The sequence below is a fragment of the Aspergillus luchuensis genome, chromosome 7, assembly GCF_016861625.1.
Source record: "Aspergillus luchuensis IFO 4308 DNA, chromosome 7, nearly complete sequence".
Taxonomy (NCBI): domain Eukaryota; kingdom Fungi; phylum Ascomycota; class Eurotiomycetes; order Eurotiales; family Aspergillaceae; genus Aspergillus; species Aspergillus luchuensis.
Window position 1 is genome coordinate 1,598,460 of NC_054855.1, and position 15,068 is coordinate 1,613,527.

General features: G+C 52.3%; 4 protein-coding genes across 4 annotated transcripts; 1 reads left to right on the forward strand and 3 right to left on the reverse strand.

Annotated features, from left to right (window-relative positions):
• Positions 1 to 380: 380 nt before the first annotated feature.
• SIN3 (transcriptional regulator SIN3) lies at positions 381 to 5,090 on the reverse strand (the record flags this gene model as incomplete). The annotated part of the gene is made up of 7 exons (XM_041683153.1): positions 381 to 1,712; positions 1,767 to 3,107; positions 3,173 to 3,878; positions 3,928 to 4,028; positions 4,098 to 4,753; positions 4,844 to 4,911; positions 4,990 to 5,090. 7 exons carry the CDS (start codon positions 5,088 to 5,090, stop codon positions 381 to 383), a joined length of 4,305 nt encoding a protein of 1,434 aa, XP_041547442.1.
• Positions 5,091 to 6,517: 1,427 nt separating this feature from the next.
• Positions 6,518 to 8,437, reverse strand: CDC55 (protein phosphatase 2A regulatory subunit CDC55; the record flags this gene model as incomplete). Its single annotated transcript, XM_041683154.1, has 6 exons — positions 6,518 to 6,541; positions 6,603 to 7,168; positions 7,244 to 7,889; positions 7,949 to 8,046; positions 8,152 to 8,192; positions 8,394 to 8,437. 6 exons carry the CDS (start codon positions 8,435 to 8,437, stop codon positions 6,518 to 6,520), a joined length of 1,419 nt encoding a protein of 472 aa, XP_041547443.1.
• Positions 8,438 to 10,097: 1,660 nt separating this feature from the next.
• AKAW2_70560S (uncharacterized protein) lies at positions 10,098 to 11,174 on the forward strand (the record flags this gene model as incomplete). Its single annotated transcript, XM_041683155.1, has 1 exon — positions 10,098 to 11,174. One exon carries the CDS (start codon positions 10,098 to 10,100, stop codon positions 11,172 to 11,174), a length of 1,077 nt encoding a protein of 358 aa, XP_041547444.1.
• A 483-nt stretch (positions 11,175 to 11,657) lies between these two features.
• On the reverse strand, positions 11,658 to 13,846 carry osm1 (putative fumarate reductase Osm1; the record flags this gene model as incomplete). The annotated part of the gene is made up of 5 exons (XM_041683157.1): positions 11,658 to 11,755; positions 11,828 to 13,284; positions 13,349 to 13,586; positions 13,672 to 13,740; positions 13,807 to 13,846. The coding sequence occupies 5 exons, from the start codon at positions 13,844 to 13,846 to the stop codon at positions 11,658 to 11,660; spliced, it is 1,902 nt and encodes a 633-aa protein (XP_041547445.1).
• Positions 13,847 to 15,068: the final 1,222 nt, after the last annotated feature.

A 15,068-nucleotide genomic window follows, 5' to 3' on the forward strand; every position in this document is an offset into this window, starting at 1 on the left:
ATTGACAAACTTCTCCGTAAACCGATCCCGGCGTCGCTCCTTCACGGCCGCCTCCTCCTTGGCTACCTCCTCGGCCGCTTCCTCCGCCGGCGCCGTCGGCCGCCACCACCAGTCGTAGCTGCCGGGCTCGTACAGAATGTGATAGCTGTTGGCACAGATGCGGATAATCAATCCGTCCTGGTGCACCAGCGGGCGGTAGTAGCGGTTGTACTCCTCCTCCTGCTCCAGCTTGGCCGGCAGGTTGCGCTTCAGGAAAGGCATGCGCATCTGGGAGAATGGCACACCTTCGGTCGGATCCCGCATCGTGTACGCAGAGACGTAGTAGGACCAGCGCGCCTCTTGGCTCAGCTCCTCATTCTCCAACGTCGCATCCTCGGGTGTCAACAGCTGCAGCGTCGTCTTCTTGGTGGTAGGGTTCTAAGGCAACTCGTGTTAGATAGCAGTTTAAATAGCCCAAGATAGAAAACACTTACGTAGGTAATGCGATAAATGTCACCGTCCTTGACCAACCGTTCCACTTGCTTGCGGTACTGAATCTCCTGGTTGTGCGTGGTCTCCTCCTTGTCCCGCTCCTTAAAGAAGAGGTTCATGATATCCGAGCTGCGGTCTTTCGAATCCCCGTTGAAGATCGCCCCGGCAAACTTGGATATCCCTGCAAACATCTTCTCCAGGTTGTACAATTGATATCCGCTCCGCAGGTAATAGCGACGAAGCGTCTCTTCCAGGTGAGAAGGCTCCATATCCCCTTTGATGACCTCTTCGCACATGCGCACGATCTGCTGGTACAGGTTCGCCTTGGGGTCACAGTCGTAGAAGAACTCCGTAGGGTACTTGTCAATAAGGTTGAGCTCCTGCGCCGGTTTGCTCACTAGCGCACGACGGACATCATCATGAGCATCCTTTTCATGCAGCTTGATGCGCAGCAGCCGGGAGTAGAGGACCTCGAATGTGCGGAAGAAGCAGTAGATATTGAGGTTGGCGTACAAGTGGTGGGCCTTCTTCTCATACGTCTCGTTCAGGTTGTACTCCCGCTGTTGGTTGAAGTTACCCTGCCCGGGGTGCTCCATCCACTTCAGCTCGGCCACATCAAATGGCTCTGTCGGATCGGGAATCGGAGTCGACGGCACCAGAACAGCATCTGGCGTGCCATCGCGGCTGGCTGGCGTACTGCCTTCCTTGTCACCACGGCGTACCTTCTCGCTACGACGCTCAAGAACATCGCGGAGAAGGTCGATCTTCTTGCCATTGATGCCCTTCCGACTGCGCGGCGTTGAAGACTCCTCGGCGGCCAGACTCTCATCGTCACCTTCATCTATCGGGGATGTGCCATTCGAGAGTTCATTCATGTACACGTGGAAAGTGTCACGGTCCATGCCAAAGAACACGGGAACAAAGTCCTTGATGAAGGTCATCACCTTCTGTGGGTCGGCGCCAAACCCAGCAGAGTTACGGTCGATGAAAGTAAGTAGCAGATGCGTGGCATCAATGATGACAGCCGGATCATCAAAGGTGAACTCGAACTGATGCTTGACGGTCTGATACCCACTCTTGCGCAGATTCCGGCTCTCCTCAAACTTGTTCTGGATTTCAGTATGGATATGCTTCGCCACGAACAGCTTCTTGTCAACTTGTTTGCTGGCAATCGCCTGGTGATCCAAACTACGCCAGTATGCCTTCTGCATCTGCTCGCGCCATATTTTATCCCATTCACGCTATTGCCAAGGTCAGTATCCACAAAATAACAAATAATTGGCCTTATGTCTTACCTGACTCGCTTTCCACTCTTCACACTTCTGCTTAAGACGGAAAAGAACGATGGGCAGAACATGGGTTGGTCGCTCGAACATCTCCTTGATGATCTTCTCCCCGCGTTGTCTGTCGTAGATCTTTTTGATCACCCGCTGGTAGATGGCCTCGCTCTGTCCGCCAAGGCCAGGCGGAAGCTTGAACGCCGCGCACTCGGCTTCCGACATAACGAGGAATTGCTGTACAATCGGCTCGATAAGCTGAATCGTCCGCGTGCACGCCTCAATATGGTGGTCATAGTCATGCCTGTCCTCTTCAATGCGATGCAGGGCGTCTTCAAAGTGGTTCTTACGGTGGGCAACGAATCCAGAATCTTCCGACGCCCACGTGGGGTGAGAAGCCCATTCATCATTAAGCACACTGTAGCACAGCTGATCACGGCCACTGCAAGGCTTCTGGCGCTCACGCTTCGGTAACAGACGATAGCTGGGCCCGAGGGACCGGCAATGAGACAAATTAACAGGTCCAGAGTCTTGTTTCGCTTTGACATCAATGATCTTGTCTTCTGGCTCGTCGACATGCATGAAGCGCTTGAACCAAGCCATCAGCTCCGGGTTGGAGCCAATGTAACTAGCCGCCCTTTTCACAAGCACATGCCTGTCGATGAGGTCGGTGGAGTACAGATTGCAAAGCTTCAGGAACTCGCTGAATGTCTGCTTGTTGCCGATGTACTTCTTGACACGGTCAAAGAAAGCAAATTCTTCCTGAGTAGGGGTCAGGGAGAAAGTCGGCTGAATCGGTTCTGGCAAAGCAGGTACGAGGGTGGGAGAAACAGCAGGAACTTCTGCCTGGGAAGGCTTCGTATGATGAACTTTAGCCCTCTTGTTGGCATTACCAGCTTGGAGAGCTGGGTTCCTAGCCTGCATATCTCCCATGCGTGCCGCATCCGCAGCCGAAGGACCAGACATTGAAGAACCCATGGAAGATGGGGCGCCTGGCCCATTCCGACGTTTCTTGCCATCCTTCGCAGAGTCCTTGACATTGAACTGGCCCAATGGGGGCATCTTGACGTCGCGGTTCGGAGTCTGAGAAGGAAGAGCATTGGCGTTGGGATAGCTCGGCTCGCCGCGAACATTGCTCATGGGAGCTGCTTCCTCGGCCTGACGAGCTGCGGCCTGCTGCTTTGCATGCGCTGCAGATTCAGGAAGAAATTGCTTGAAGTCTTCCAACAAATCGGGAGCCGTGTTAAAGAGCTGGGTAACTTGGGCATACACATCCCCGATCGGCTTGGATTCCCGCTGATAGGTCTGTAGTATTTCAAGGAACTGCTTGTAGATCTCAGGGGCACTTGCAAAGCGGTTCTATCCAGAAGTTTAATGTCAGCTGACTTAGCAACTAGATAACAGATAGCTTGTTTAGTACTCACCTTTATCTTGTTGACATAACTAATGGCATGGTTGAACTCCACCGGTCCACGCTTGGTCAAATCCTGTGAGCCTTGCAGCATGCCGGTGCCGACGCCCGCCAAATTGTTCATAGGCTGGGTCAGACTAGGACCCTGTTGAGACGCTGCTGACACCTGCAACAAAGATGGACGCGTGAGACCCGCAGAAGCAGCAGAGGCAGCACCTTGAAGCTGGGAAACCCCTCGCTGATCCTGCTGATGAGCCATAGCGGCAGCTCCAGCTGCTGCTTGTTGCTCTTGCTGGGTTGGGTATTCAAAGTGATGCTCTTGAGCTTGACCCTGACCACCTTGCTGTCCAAACATGCCAGGACCCATCATGCGGGACCCAGGAGAGTATGATCCTGGAAGATTGCCCTGCTGCTGCTGCTGCTGAGGCTGGGGCTGTTGCCACCCAGGTCGAGACTGGTCATAGTATTCAGCGCGTCCGTGAGGGCCCATGCCACCAGATGGACCAAGCTCGCCAGAAGAATCCAGAGAGTGTCTAGCACGGGGCATACTCAAGGTATTGGTACCCGAGGGCGTGGTCACTCGAATCGCGTCTGGGTTGTCCTCTGTGCCACACTCGATCCGATATCCAGGAGGCAAGAACGTGTTGAACCCTTGGATGAGAGCGGGGTGTCCATTGAAAAGAGTAGAGACGCGTTGGATGACTCCGGGCGTATCGATCCTGCTGTCAAGTTAGTCAGGCACGATTCCCGCGGCGGTATAACGCTCACGCTTGGCTCTTGAAGTCTTTCATGATATCTAAGAATCGGTTGTACACATCAGGTTGGTCGACAAAGCGAACCTTCACCTGATCTAGATAACTAAGTGCATCCTGTGACGGAATCGTAAGCCACGGCTTCGTGATGTGGAGCACTGATCCACGCGGCGTGCTATAACTCACGTTCAGGATTGGCTGCTGGCCCTGGGCAAGTGCCGCCACATTGCCTGGAATCTGAGGGCCAGAGCCATTGAATCCCATCATGGGTTGGCCGGGCGGTCCACCTGGATGTTGCATGTATGACCTGGGTGTACCCTCACCATGCTGCATCTGTGGGCCGTAGATGCCACCAGGCCCTCCCGGCGTAGGCATCGAACCTTGCGGGCCATTTGACGGGTTAGACCCAAGATTTGACAGCAGACCATTGGGGCCGTGAATGGAGTTTGGCACTTTCGAGGCCACCGGCTGATGAATAGGGATAGACCCGGTGTGGCTCTGGACCGGGTGGTGCTGCTGTTCACGTTGTCGCTCCAGCTGCTGTCTCTCAATCTGTTCGCGTTCGCGCTGCTCGCGCTCTCTGTGGGCCATCTCCTCCTGGCGCTGTCTCTCAATCAGCTCGCGTTCTCTAGAGTCTCGCTCGCGTTCCCGGTTGATGGACTGGGGCGAGGGATGTTGCATGGCTTGCCCGATACCCGGGAGCGAGTGACCAGCATTATGACCAGGAGCCGCAGGGTGTTGGCCGTAAGCGGGAGGCTGATGCGGACCAGCATGGCCCTGGCTCAGCTCCGCCAGGCCGGGAAGAGAGTGTCCGCCAGGTTGATTCGCAGGGTGGTAAGGACCTAACAGCAGCGCAGGGGTCAGTCAAACGTCCGAACACGCTCTGTAAGCCATATCGCGAGACAGATCAGGAGGGAGGTGAAAATCCTAACCAGCTGGAGGGGGGAGAACCGGTCCCGTGGGCTGCGAAGACGGGCCTTGCTGAGGCGGTGGGTTTTGGCTAGATCGCGACAGAGACACCAGTCAGTCATCGCTGTTGACAAAGACGCAAAAGTGGCTAGAGACAGTAGTGACATACCTGAAGGAGCCCAGAGGACGAGGTCCTTGGTTCATCTGATCCATCCCCGGGTGCGCTGGCGGGCCACCGGGGTGCCAGTTATCATTGCCAGAAGAGTTCATGGTCAGTGGCACATGAATAGAATGTTGACAGTACTGATACCTGCTCAGAGCACTAGGCAACTGCAGGGCAAAGGTGAAAAAAGGTAGTGAGCCTGCGGATGAGGGTCTCGCACGGTGGTTCCTCTACACACGGCTTGGGGTATCTCTTCCTCGAGCTGGATTTCACAGCGACATCACTGTGCTAGAGATTCTGCCAATAGCAGACGGGCAAGAAGACGCAGGAAGCCACGAAAAGACGATCAGCAGGAGCGATAAGTAGGATCCGGGATAGAGGGAAGAATAAGAAAGCGAAAAAAGAGGTGAAGAGCCAGCAAGCAGCAGATCCAGTAGGTGATGATGGTTTGCGCGCAACCGATCACGGATGGTCTCCCGACAGAAGGCGGAGAGGCCTTTGATGGCACTAACCCCTTTCCAGTCAATAGTGCCGCCCCTCGGGTCCATGATTTTCCGGTCGCGACAGTCACTGCAAGCTGATTGGCCCGACAGTGATGCATCCCCGTGGGTGTGGCCCCGACGTCATTGACTGACGGTCTCTGTCTCTCTAAACTCTCGGTAACACAAAATTGGAGACGGTCCGAGTTGAACCTTAGTAACTGCTGTGTGGCCGCGAGCTGTAGGGTTTTACTCCGCATCAGGTATGTTCGACTGCAAATAGGTCCGATATAAAGCATAATTCTTTATGCAAGACATGTCTGTGTAACAAGTTGTGTGGAAAATTTTGATTCTTGGGGTTTGTCTCCAGATTTTCGCCTACACAGTACTTGGCATCACTCACCCACTATACTAGATGTACTATCAATATTAAATAAAGAACTGCTGCTGCTGCTGCAAAGTAACGAACTCTCAAACTTCCCATAGATTCAGTATCTACTCAGGGGCACTAAGGTAGTAGTATCACCATCGAGTCCGGGCCATTTGGAGTTCTTGCTCCAGTGACACCGGATGTGGATTCATCACGCCATAAGCACTCAAATCGCCCGACGCCTCCCCAATAGGTAACAGAGACCATGGCCTCATCACAACAGCATATTAGTTCAACAGGCGTCGGGCAGCCAAATGGACTAAGATATCCTCTGCAGGCTCCACGTTGTCTTTCTCTATATCAAGTTCCCACTAAACGCCTCCCCAAAAGACCACAGAACATCACAATGTTCCTCGAAACAGACAGGATAGAACGGACACCTCGTCCAAGGATGGAGAGAAGAAGAAAAATGGGCTAAAAGAGGAACGGGGGAACGACGAAGCACTTCACAATTAACTCCAACAGAAACAGCACAAGAAATGGATGCTTAACCGGAACTGGCAACTTAATTTTGGGTTTGCGACTGCTGCTGCTAGGAAACCTTAATTGTCTTATACCTGTCTTATCTTTGAATCACATAATGACATGTTTGTCCATTAAAGATTATGGCCACTTTGTCACATACTTACAACGCAGAGAAGACAAACAGCTGTACACGCATCAAGGGTCAGTAGATGTCCGCATATTATCGGAAGGCGGGGCACACGTACGTTATTTGTAGCAGCAATGGCAATGCTATCCTCATAAGGATGCCAGCTCATGTGCAGGATCTTCTTGTTAAAGTCGATTTGATCCGCATCGGTCTCCTTCTTCATGCGCCCGCCGACGCCAACAGGGCTGCCTGCTCTGGACCCATTCTTCTTTCCATTCGCACCCTTGTTCATCGGCGTGGGGACGCCAACCTTCTTCGCCTTGAAAGCAGACTTATCCGCCTGCAGTACGATCTCCGTCTCCTTGCTAGGGTCGGTGGGGTAGATCATGAAGTTGTTGTTGTAACTTCCAGTCATCACGTTCTCCGCATCGCCCGAGAAAACAACCTCGAACTTGTCGAAAATGCTGTCATTCTCGTATGTGTCACACAACCGCGGTCGCAAGTGCTCGTGGATGGGGATCGTCTTGACGGGTTGCTTTTCCATGTTGACATCCCAGATCTTGACGGTCAAGTAATCCCTGGACACAATGTAGCGACCGTCATGTGAAAACCGGACGTCGGAAATGGATGATATGATCTCTGAAAAGAAGGAACGGGAGGAGGCATCCTCTTCTTGCTCGAAGACTATACGAAAGAATCCATGTCAGAGGAGGGTGTCTTGCAGACAAAAGGGATTAATCGCAGAAGAACAACACGTACGCTTGGAATGTTCATCGCACAATGCTCGCTGCCGCATGTCGGCAAGCTTGATTGTGCCCTTGGAACTGGCATACATGAACCAGTTGCAACTTTGCGGGTGGAACTCTGCAGCCGTGATAACTTCCGTGAGCTCCTCCATGTTCGCAGGTTTGATATCCACAATGTTAAAGCTCTGATCCTGAATATTAAGGTTCCAGAGGTTGATCCGAAGATCGTCGCTGCTGATAAACGTCTCGCCGTCACTGTTCACGGAGATGCTGTTAATGTGGTATGCGTGTGCGTTAGCGTACGTCCGCCGAGGTACAGCCGCTACAACCGTGTCATGGTGTGTCATGCGGGGCAGCTTCAGCATCGAGGGATCCTTGAACGATACACGGGGCGCACGGGGAGCCCCTCCACCACCGACACCCGCAGGAGTCAGTTCACTCGAGAGGTTGTTCTCTGCGACAACCTTCAATGACTTGTCAAAGACTTTCCAAAGCTTTATTGTCTTATCGTTGGTTGAGAGGAGGAAGTGGGAGGCATTTTGCCGTCTGCACCACTTGATTTTGTTGATCTTCTCTTCGATCTCCAAAGATTTTAGGTAGTCAAACTCCGGCTCGTGCGATTGGAATTCGGTGTGAAATTTATATTCGCAGGTTTTTTTCTGACAGACTGTTAGAAACGTCTGTCCTGAGGACATAGAGAAGGCGAGGGCATTGCTACCGTTTCGTTTCTCTCGAATAACACCACTCGTCCTCCCTTGTCACCCGTAGCTAGGTAGTTTCCGGTGTGGTCAAACTCGACGGTTGAGATGATATCCGCTGGCGAGCGAGCGAGCGAGCAATGTTAGCCGACTCTGAAGGGATATGGTGCGGGGTTGTAGAGCGGGAGCTCAATATTCAGGAATATGAGGTGTTCAGACATACCTTCCGTAATATCTTCCACGTCTCCCTTGTCACCAAAACATCTAGAGAATTATTAGCAAGAATCGGATACTGCGGGCAAGTCATTTCCTCGAGAACGGGCGGACTCGCAGTCCCCCACAATATCCCGACACCCACTCGATCCTCACCCGAATGTAGAAAACACGACAAAGATCGAAAGTCGGCGCATCCACCGGAAACAACTAGCACCACTGCAGCACAGACATGCAAGGGATTCTACTCACTGGGTGAACTTCCAGGTAGGGGTACCTGGTTCCCGGTCTACCATTTTCTTTTGCAATTACCCTTTGTCGGGGTTGTCTATCAGCGACCAAGAAAGGAAGGGTCTAGGGGCCGCAAATCGAGGATCTCGGTTGCGACGGCTAAGGCGGGGTCTGCAGATAGCGATTTCGTGCTGCGAAAGATTCGAGCTGAAGAGAACTTTTTTTTTTTTCCACACGACTGTCTAATTTCGATCGAAGCGAAGAGAAGAGGGGTAGCGGTGGGAATGACGGACAGGCGGCGAGGAATCGAGATCGGAGTGAGCCCCAAGTGGAAACAAGGAAGGTCTGGAATATCCGACTAGGGAATGGCAGAGGCGGAGAGGGGGAGGAAGGAAGCAAGGCCGCAACGTCCGACAGCAACGTGAGAGGCGGAGAACCGGGCTGAGTCACTTGCAGACTGGAGAAGACGAATGATTGACAGCCAGGAGCTGATCAGGATGAGAAGAGGAGGAGGAGAGTGTAGTTTAAATGGTGGGGTGGGGGAGAGAGGAATTTTGTTTTTGGTCTTTTTGGTGGTTTTTGACTTTGAAGTCGGGAAGAGACACCCTTCTCTTCTTGAGGATTTGAATAAGTGGGTTGTGTTTGTGTTAGTGTCTAATAATAATGGAAAACCCAAAGACAAGCACAGACCAGCCGTACTAAAAGACGACGGTCGGTTTGAAAGGGTAGAAAGAAGGAGGGGGGAGAGAGGGGGGTGGAGGGGAAGAGTAGTTGAGGGCGGGTAAAGTGGGAGGGAGAAGAGGATGACGATGATGGGAGCGAGATGGAGGAGAAATGGTGGAGGAGAGGGAGAGAGAGAGAGAGAACTGATGTGGTGGTGGTTGAGGTGAGGCGGTGGTTTGGCAAGACCCGTTCAATCGGTGGTGGGGAGCAAAGTGGCTGCCCGTAAACCCACACGCAGCATTCAACCCAACCTTAGTTACCTCCTCCGTACTAGTTAACCTAACTAACCTAACTGTGCCGGGCGCTGACATCAACCACTGTCCCCTCCATTGCAACCCATTCATTGTGGTTGTTCTGCTTCTTCTTATCTGCATCCATTGTATTATGCATGCCATACTCCTCCATGAAGGTCCTTCTTCTGGATTGAAGAAAGACACTCGAAAATTCAATACATAATTGACCTGGTCTCCCTCGTCTTCAGGGAATAAGATTGTCCTGGCGGTTGCCTTTTTGTTGATCCAGCATGAAGCTCGCCTAACAAGATATACTACTGACCACTATTGAGGCCAACAAAGGATTGAGGGGTTCACTGGTAAGTTGGTAGTAGGTGGATCTCGGTCGGATCATATACACAGGAGCCAGGAATGCGAGAAATATCTTCATATTGAAGAATTAACCCTCCTCAACCCATCTTCAATACTACTAAACCGTTGCAAGCTTCATGGTTCCTGCCGCGTTGCCTGGAATCTCAGGACTCCCGCACCCTCTTGGCCTGAGGCTCTTCACATGCACGCCTTCCTACGGATCCCGACTCCCTTGGGCCGAACAAACTAATCATTCTCGTCCGGAATATCGACAGGAAAAATCACTAGCCTCTCTTATCTTTTCTTTTTCTACTCAATCCGAAATTTCTCATTTGAATTGTCTGTACTTGTCTTAATGCTGTGGGCGACCTGGTACTGTACCTCCTGGCAGTAGTAGCACTGACTCTCCCCGCCCGCCATGTCCGACCAGAAGAAGCGGGGCAGTGACGACAAGGTCGCAAACACTCACCGCAACGAGACCAATTCCTCCCAAGGTACCAATGAACGCCCGGAAAGTCCTTCTCTAGCTACTCGAATTCAAAACTCAGCTTCCGGGCTTGCAAAGAATGTGTTTTCTGCCCCTGGCTCGTCCGCAGATTCCGCTCAACTGCTGGCGGGCAGCGGTAAGGCCGGGCACTCATCGTCACACTCGGCGCTAGCCGCAGCAGCCCAGCAGTACACAGATAGTTCTACGACTTCTGCCTCTTCCTCGACTGGGAATTCCTCACTACCTGCTCCTGCGGAAACATTTCGCTCATCTTCTACTACGCAACAGGGAGGGTTCCAGCTCCCTCCACTTTCGGAAGATGAATTCCAGCGTACTTACGGCGCGGAATCCCTTGTTGGAGACAATGGCAGCTTCATTACAGGTCTAAGCGCGGACGAAACTACCAGCAAGGGAAAAGGGAAAGGAAAAGGAAAAGCAAGAGATACATCAACGGACCTGCTCTCCAGCGATCCAACTAATCCAATCACACCCGAACAAAGATTCCTCCCCGACCGACCCTCTCTCCTCCCATCCGACGGCGACGCAGTCGTATCCCTCCTCTCAGACCAGACCTTCGATCCCGAATTCCCTCCCACAGCCGACGAGCCCGCCGAGCTCGTCGAAACAGAGCTGCTACCAATGCAACTCACAACCGAAGAAAAACAGATGATCGAATCCTTCCGTCGTTTCACACCCCCGACATCGTCCGGCAATAACACATTGACATCCCGCAGTCTAGTCCCGGACATTGGCGACTTCCTAGACACCCTCCCATCAGAAAGTCATTCCGACGTAGCCACCCTGCGAGACACCGTGCTGACCGGTCTCCCCGGCGCAGCAGACTGGCTGAGTGTCGAGGACCGATACCACGACGAAGTCTGGGGCTACCTGCGCCCTACGCTAGAGGCTGCGGCCAAGGAACTGGAATCCAATAAGGAGTCCGGAAGCACGGAGGAGGGGCCTGCCGTGCGACGTCTGAAGATGATCTTGAGGCACATGCAGCAATGACCCGGATTTGCCGAGGACTAGTACTCCCGGCTTATTCATATGTTGATTGATATAACTAGTTATTGTATTATAATGATCTGATCGGATAAATGGATTCCTGCCGCTAGGATATATGATATACACACATATATATATATACACATGTTCCATTCTATCTTCACTGGTCCCGAAGGAGACATACTATTACTGGTAACGTTGCAGCTACTATTTACTAGTTATATGCTACTATCATTAGTACTAATGTCTTACAATATCTGCTGGTGACGGTCTAAGGACAATTGAATAAGATTGTATCTTACATACTAAAGACAGAGTGACTCCTGGAAAAACAACGAAAAACTATTCATCATCACCAAGGCACGTGTGGACATGAACATGCTCGACAAATCAACAAAAGACAAAAATGGGTATGTGATCTCTTCCTGGTTACTCTCTCTTTCTCCAACGTGTGTATCTCCGATTCTAATTTTCAGGGAAATGTTTTTACAGCTCAAGGCTAGGGGTCTGGCCCTTGACACGGCCAATCACAATGTGACCGGCGTACTTGGGGATGACCTCGTCGTCGTGGAGCATGGCGAATTCTGTAAAAGGCGATTCAAGTTAGTATATATATGTTTCAGTGATGGAATGGGACAAACTTGTGCAAGACATACCTTCGGTGGCATCGCGGCCCATGAAGTTGAAGAGAGCGTTAGCTCCACCGGGGTGCTCGTCGAGCCAGTTGGTCACGTCCAGCACGACACCCTTGACGACGATCCACAGGTCGTCCTTCTTGTTGTGCTTGGCGATCTCCTCCATCGAGTATTCCTTCTCGGGAATGCTGAACTTGGCGGGCTCCTTGGGCTTGGCTGTCTCAGCGGCCCCGGCAGGGGTGGCAGCCGACTTGGCGCCCTGGGCCGCGGCAGCGGGGGTTCCAGCACCGGCAGCGACCTGGCCGCCAGCGGCACCGGAGCCGCCCCATTCGACGGAGATCTTTCCGGGGGTGGATGGGTCAATGTGCAGGGAGATCTGGCCCAGACGCTGGGCGGCCGTGGAGGCACCGCCGGAAAGCAGCTTCTGGAAGAGGTATTGGCTAGCGCTGTCACCTGCAACGCGACCGTACACGACACAGCCCAGCAGGGAAGAACCACCCAGACGGTTGGCACCGTGGACACCACCAGCCAGCTCACCGCAGGCGTAGAGGCCGTCGAAGGCCTCCTTCTCGGAGTTGAGAACCTGGGCGTGCTCGTTGATCTCAATACCACCCATGGTGAAGTGCAGGACAGGCTCCATCAGAGCCACGTGGAAGTCGTCATCGATGCTGAAGGGCAGGTTGTGGAAGAATCGCTTGTTCCAAGGGTCCTTCTTCTTGCCCTCGGCGATCAGGTTGTAGTCGTCGAAAGTCTTCTTGAGGGCAGCCTCGCCGCAACCGATCTCCTTGGCAAGCTCCTTGCCGGTCATCTTCTTCATCAGACCACGGCCGGAGTAGTGGCGGGTGTGGAAGTCCAGGACATTGGATGCCTTGCTGTTGAGGATGAGGCGGATGGGCCACTTGCCCTTCTCCTTCTCCTTCCACATCTGTCCCGAGACGTAGTCACGGTGACCCAGTTCATCGGAGAACCGCTGGCCGTCCGAGTTGAGGAGGAGACCACCCTCACCACGCAGGGCTTCAGCAGCCAGGAACTTGAACTTGGCGGTGGGGTCCTTGGGGTCGACAAGACCCGTGGGGTGCACCTGAACCTTATCCATGTCAATGCCGTTGGCACCGATCTCCATCAGCATCTTCTGACCATCACCAGTGGCGTGAGTGCCGTTGGTGCTGGACAGACCGAAGGTGTCGGGGCGGTGCTGCTTCAGGAGCGAGCCATCGCCGAAGTCAGCGGCGTAACCACCAGTGGCCAGAACGACCACACCCTCAGCAGTATGCGTCTCGCCATTGTACTCGTAGGTAACACCCGTGACATTGTTTCCGGACTTGTTGATGGAGGTCACACGGGCCTTCTTAAGGATCTGCACACGGTCGGGCTCAGCCTCGGTGAGCTCTTCTAACCGCTGCATGAGGGCGTATGTGATGGCCATTCCGGGGAACTTGGCATCGTGGCCACGATGCGTACGGGGCTGGGAGTGACCGCTGCATAAATTAGCATGGGTTGCGCGACCAAAGTTTAGATGAACAAGGAAAGCGCAATACTTACCCTAGCCGGGAAACAAGGGTGAGATCGAGGTTGAAGACATCCTGCAACCACTCGACGGCAGCCGCGGACTTGTATGTGAGGACCTTGATGAGCTCGGGACGAGCCTTGTCTCTGGCCGATTTGAGGGTATCATCGTAGAATTGCTTGACGCTGTCGGCGATGCCCAAGTCGACCTGGGTGCGCGTCAAGGCGCCGTTAATGCCGGAAGTGGCCTTGGTGGAGTTGCCACCAAAGAAGGCTGTTTAAGTCAGATCGCAGGTCCTTATATAAACAACAATAATGCGACTGCTACTATCGCAGGAATTTGGGGGTTGTAAACATACCCTGCTTGTCCAGGACGAGGACATTTCCACCGTTAAGGTAGACGGTGTGGGCGGCACTAAGCCCGGACACTGAGAGACGAGGCAATGGTCAGCAATGCGGGGAAAGCTATTTCCTGGCGGTGAAGATCAACTCACGTCCACCGCCGACGACAATTACTCTAGGGGCGGTTGCCATCGTTGTGAGAGGAAGATGTAGGAGGAGAGGTTGAGGAAAGAGAAAATCAGAAGATGAATGGGGGGAGAGATGAAAAAGAGGAGTTTAAAGGGTCAAAAAGCAGGTAGGAACAAGGAGATCTTTAAGCAGCAGAAGATCCGGGGGAAGAAAGAGAGAGAGCCAGGCATTCAGAAGCCGACGGGGGAGAGACTGAGTTGCTCACTCGGCCGAGGCTCATCTTCCCCCATTCAATTCCAACTTGGTATGTACCGTACGATTACCGTTCTATGACCCCCTCCTCTTATCTTCTAGTCTTTCTTCTACCCTCCCTTTTCCGGTCCGGTAATGTTCCTTCTACTTCTTTTTGAGATTCTTCAAATTATCTCAAGTGGATTCGATGGGTCCTTTCTCTTGTCTTGTCTGTCTGTCTGTCTGGCCTGTGCTTTATGATTGACTGAGTGACGGGTTCTATAACTAGTTTTATAGAGAATAATAAGTAGACAGTAGACATTTGATCTCCTCCCCTGTCTTTGACACAAAATACTAGTGAGTTTTCTAGGGACCATCACATGCAGAAGTTGTCCGTCACCAGGAGCTGCAAGCTGACCCCCCTGCGGTGTCTTCCCATGACATACTATTACTTACTACTTTGATGGCAAAAAAGAAACTAGAACTTACTCTCCCTGACTTTCACATGCCTGGAAATCCAGAAGTAACCTCTCAGCAAATGAAATCGTAGGCTTAAGTCAGCGCGGCACGTCATGCTCTTGGATTTAAACTCTCACCCCGGATTCAAGATTTCGTCTCAATTTTGAGATGCTGGGGGTGTATGGTCCATCAAGATCCATGAATAAGATGTCTAGATAGATTGGGAATGTACTGTCGCTCTTGAAGATAGTGTCTTGGTCTCACAATATATATTCACCACAACTTTCAACCTATACCTATCATCAATAAGTTCCATAGTATCTATTTACTATTAATACATCCTATTTACTAAGTATCAAAAATACTCCATACATAACATACACCCATACAAACAAAGACAGGGAAGGGGAACCCTGAAGAATGAATGTTACCCCAGGTGTCTGCCTCGAATACTTACCTCGGACCGAGACATCATCAACATCACCGACCACCTCAGATCAGCCCATAAACCCCCAAACTCACTACACCATTACTTACTCAACATCACCCCTGAAGAACATAATGCTACATAAGCATACTAAAAACAAAGCCTCAG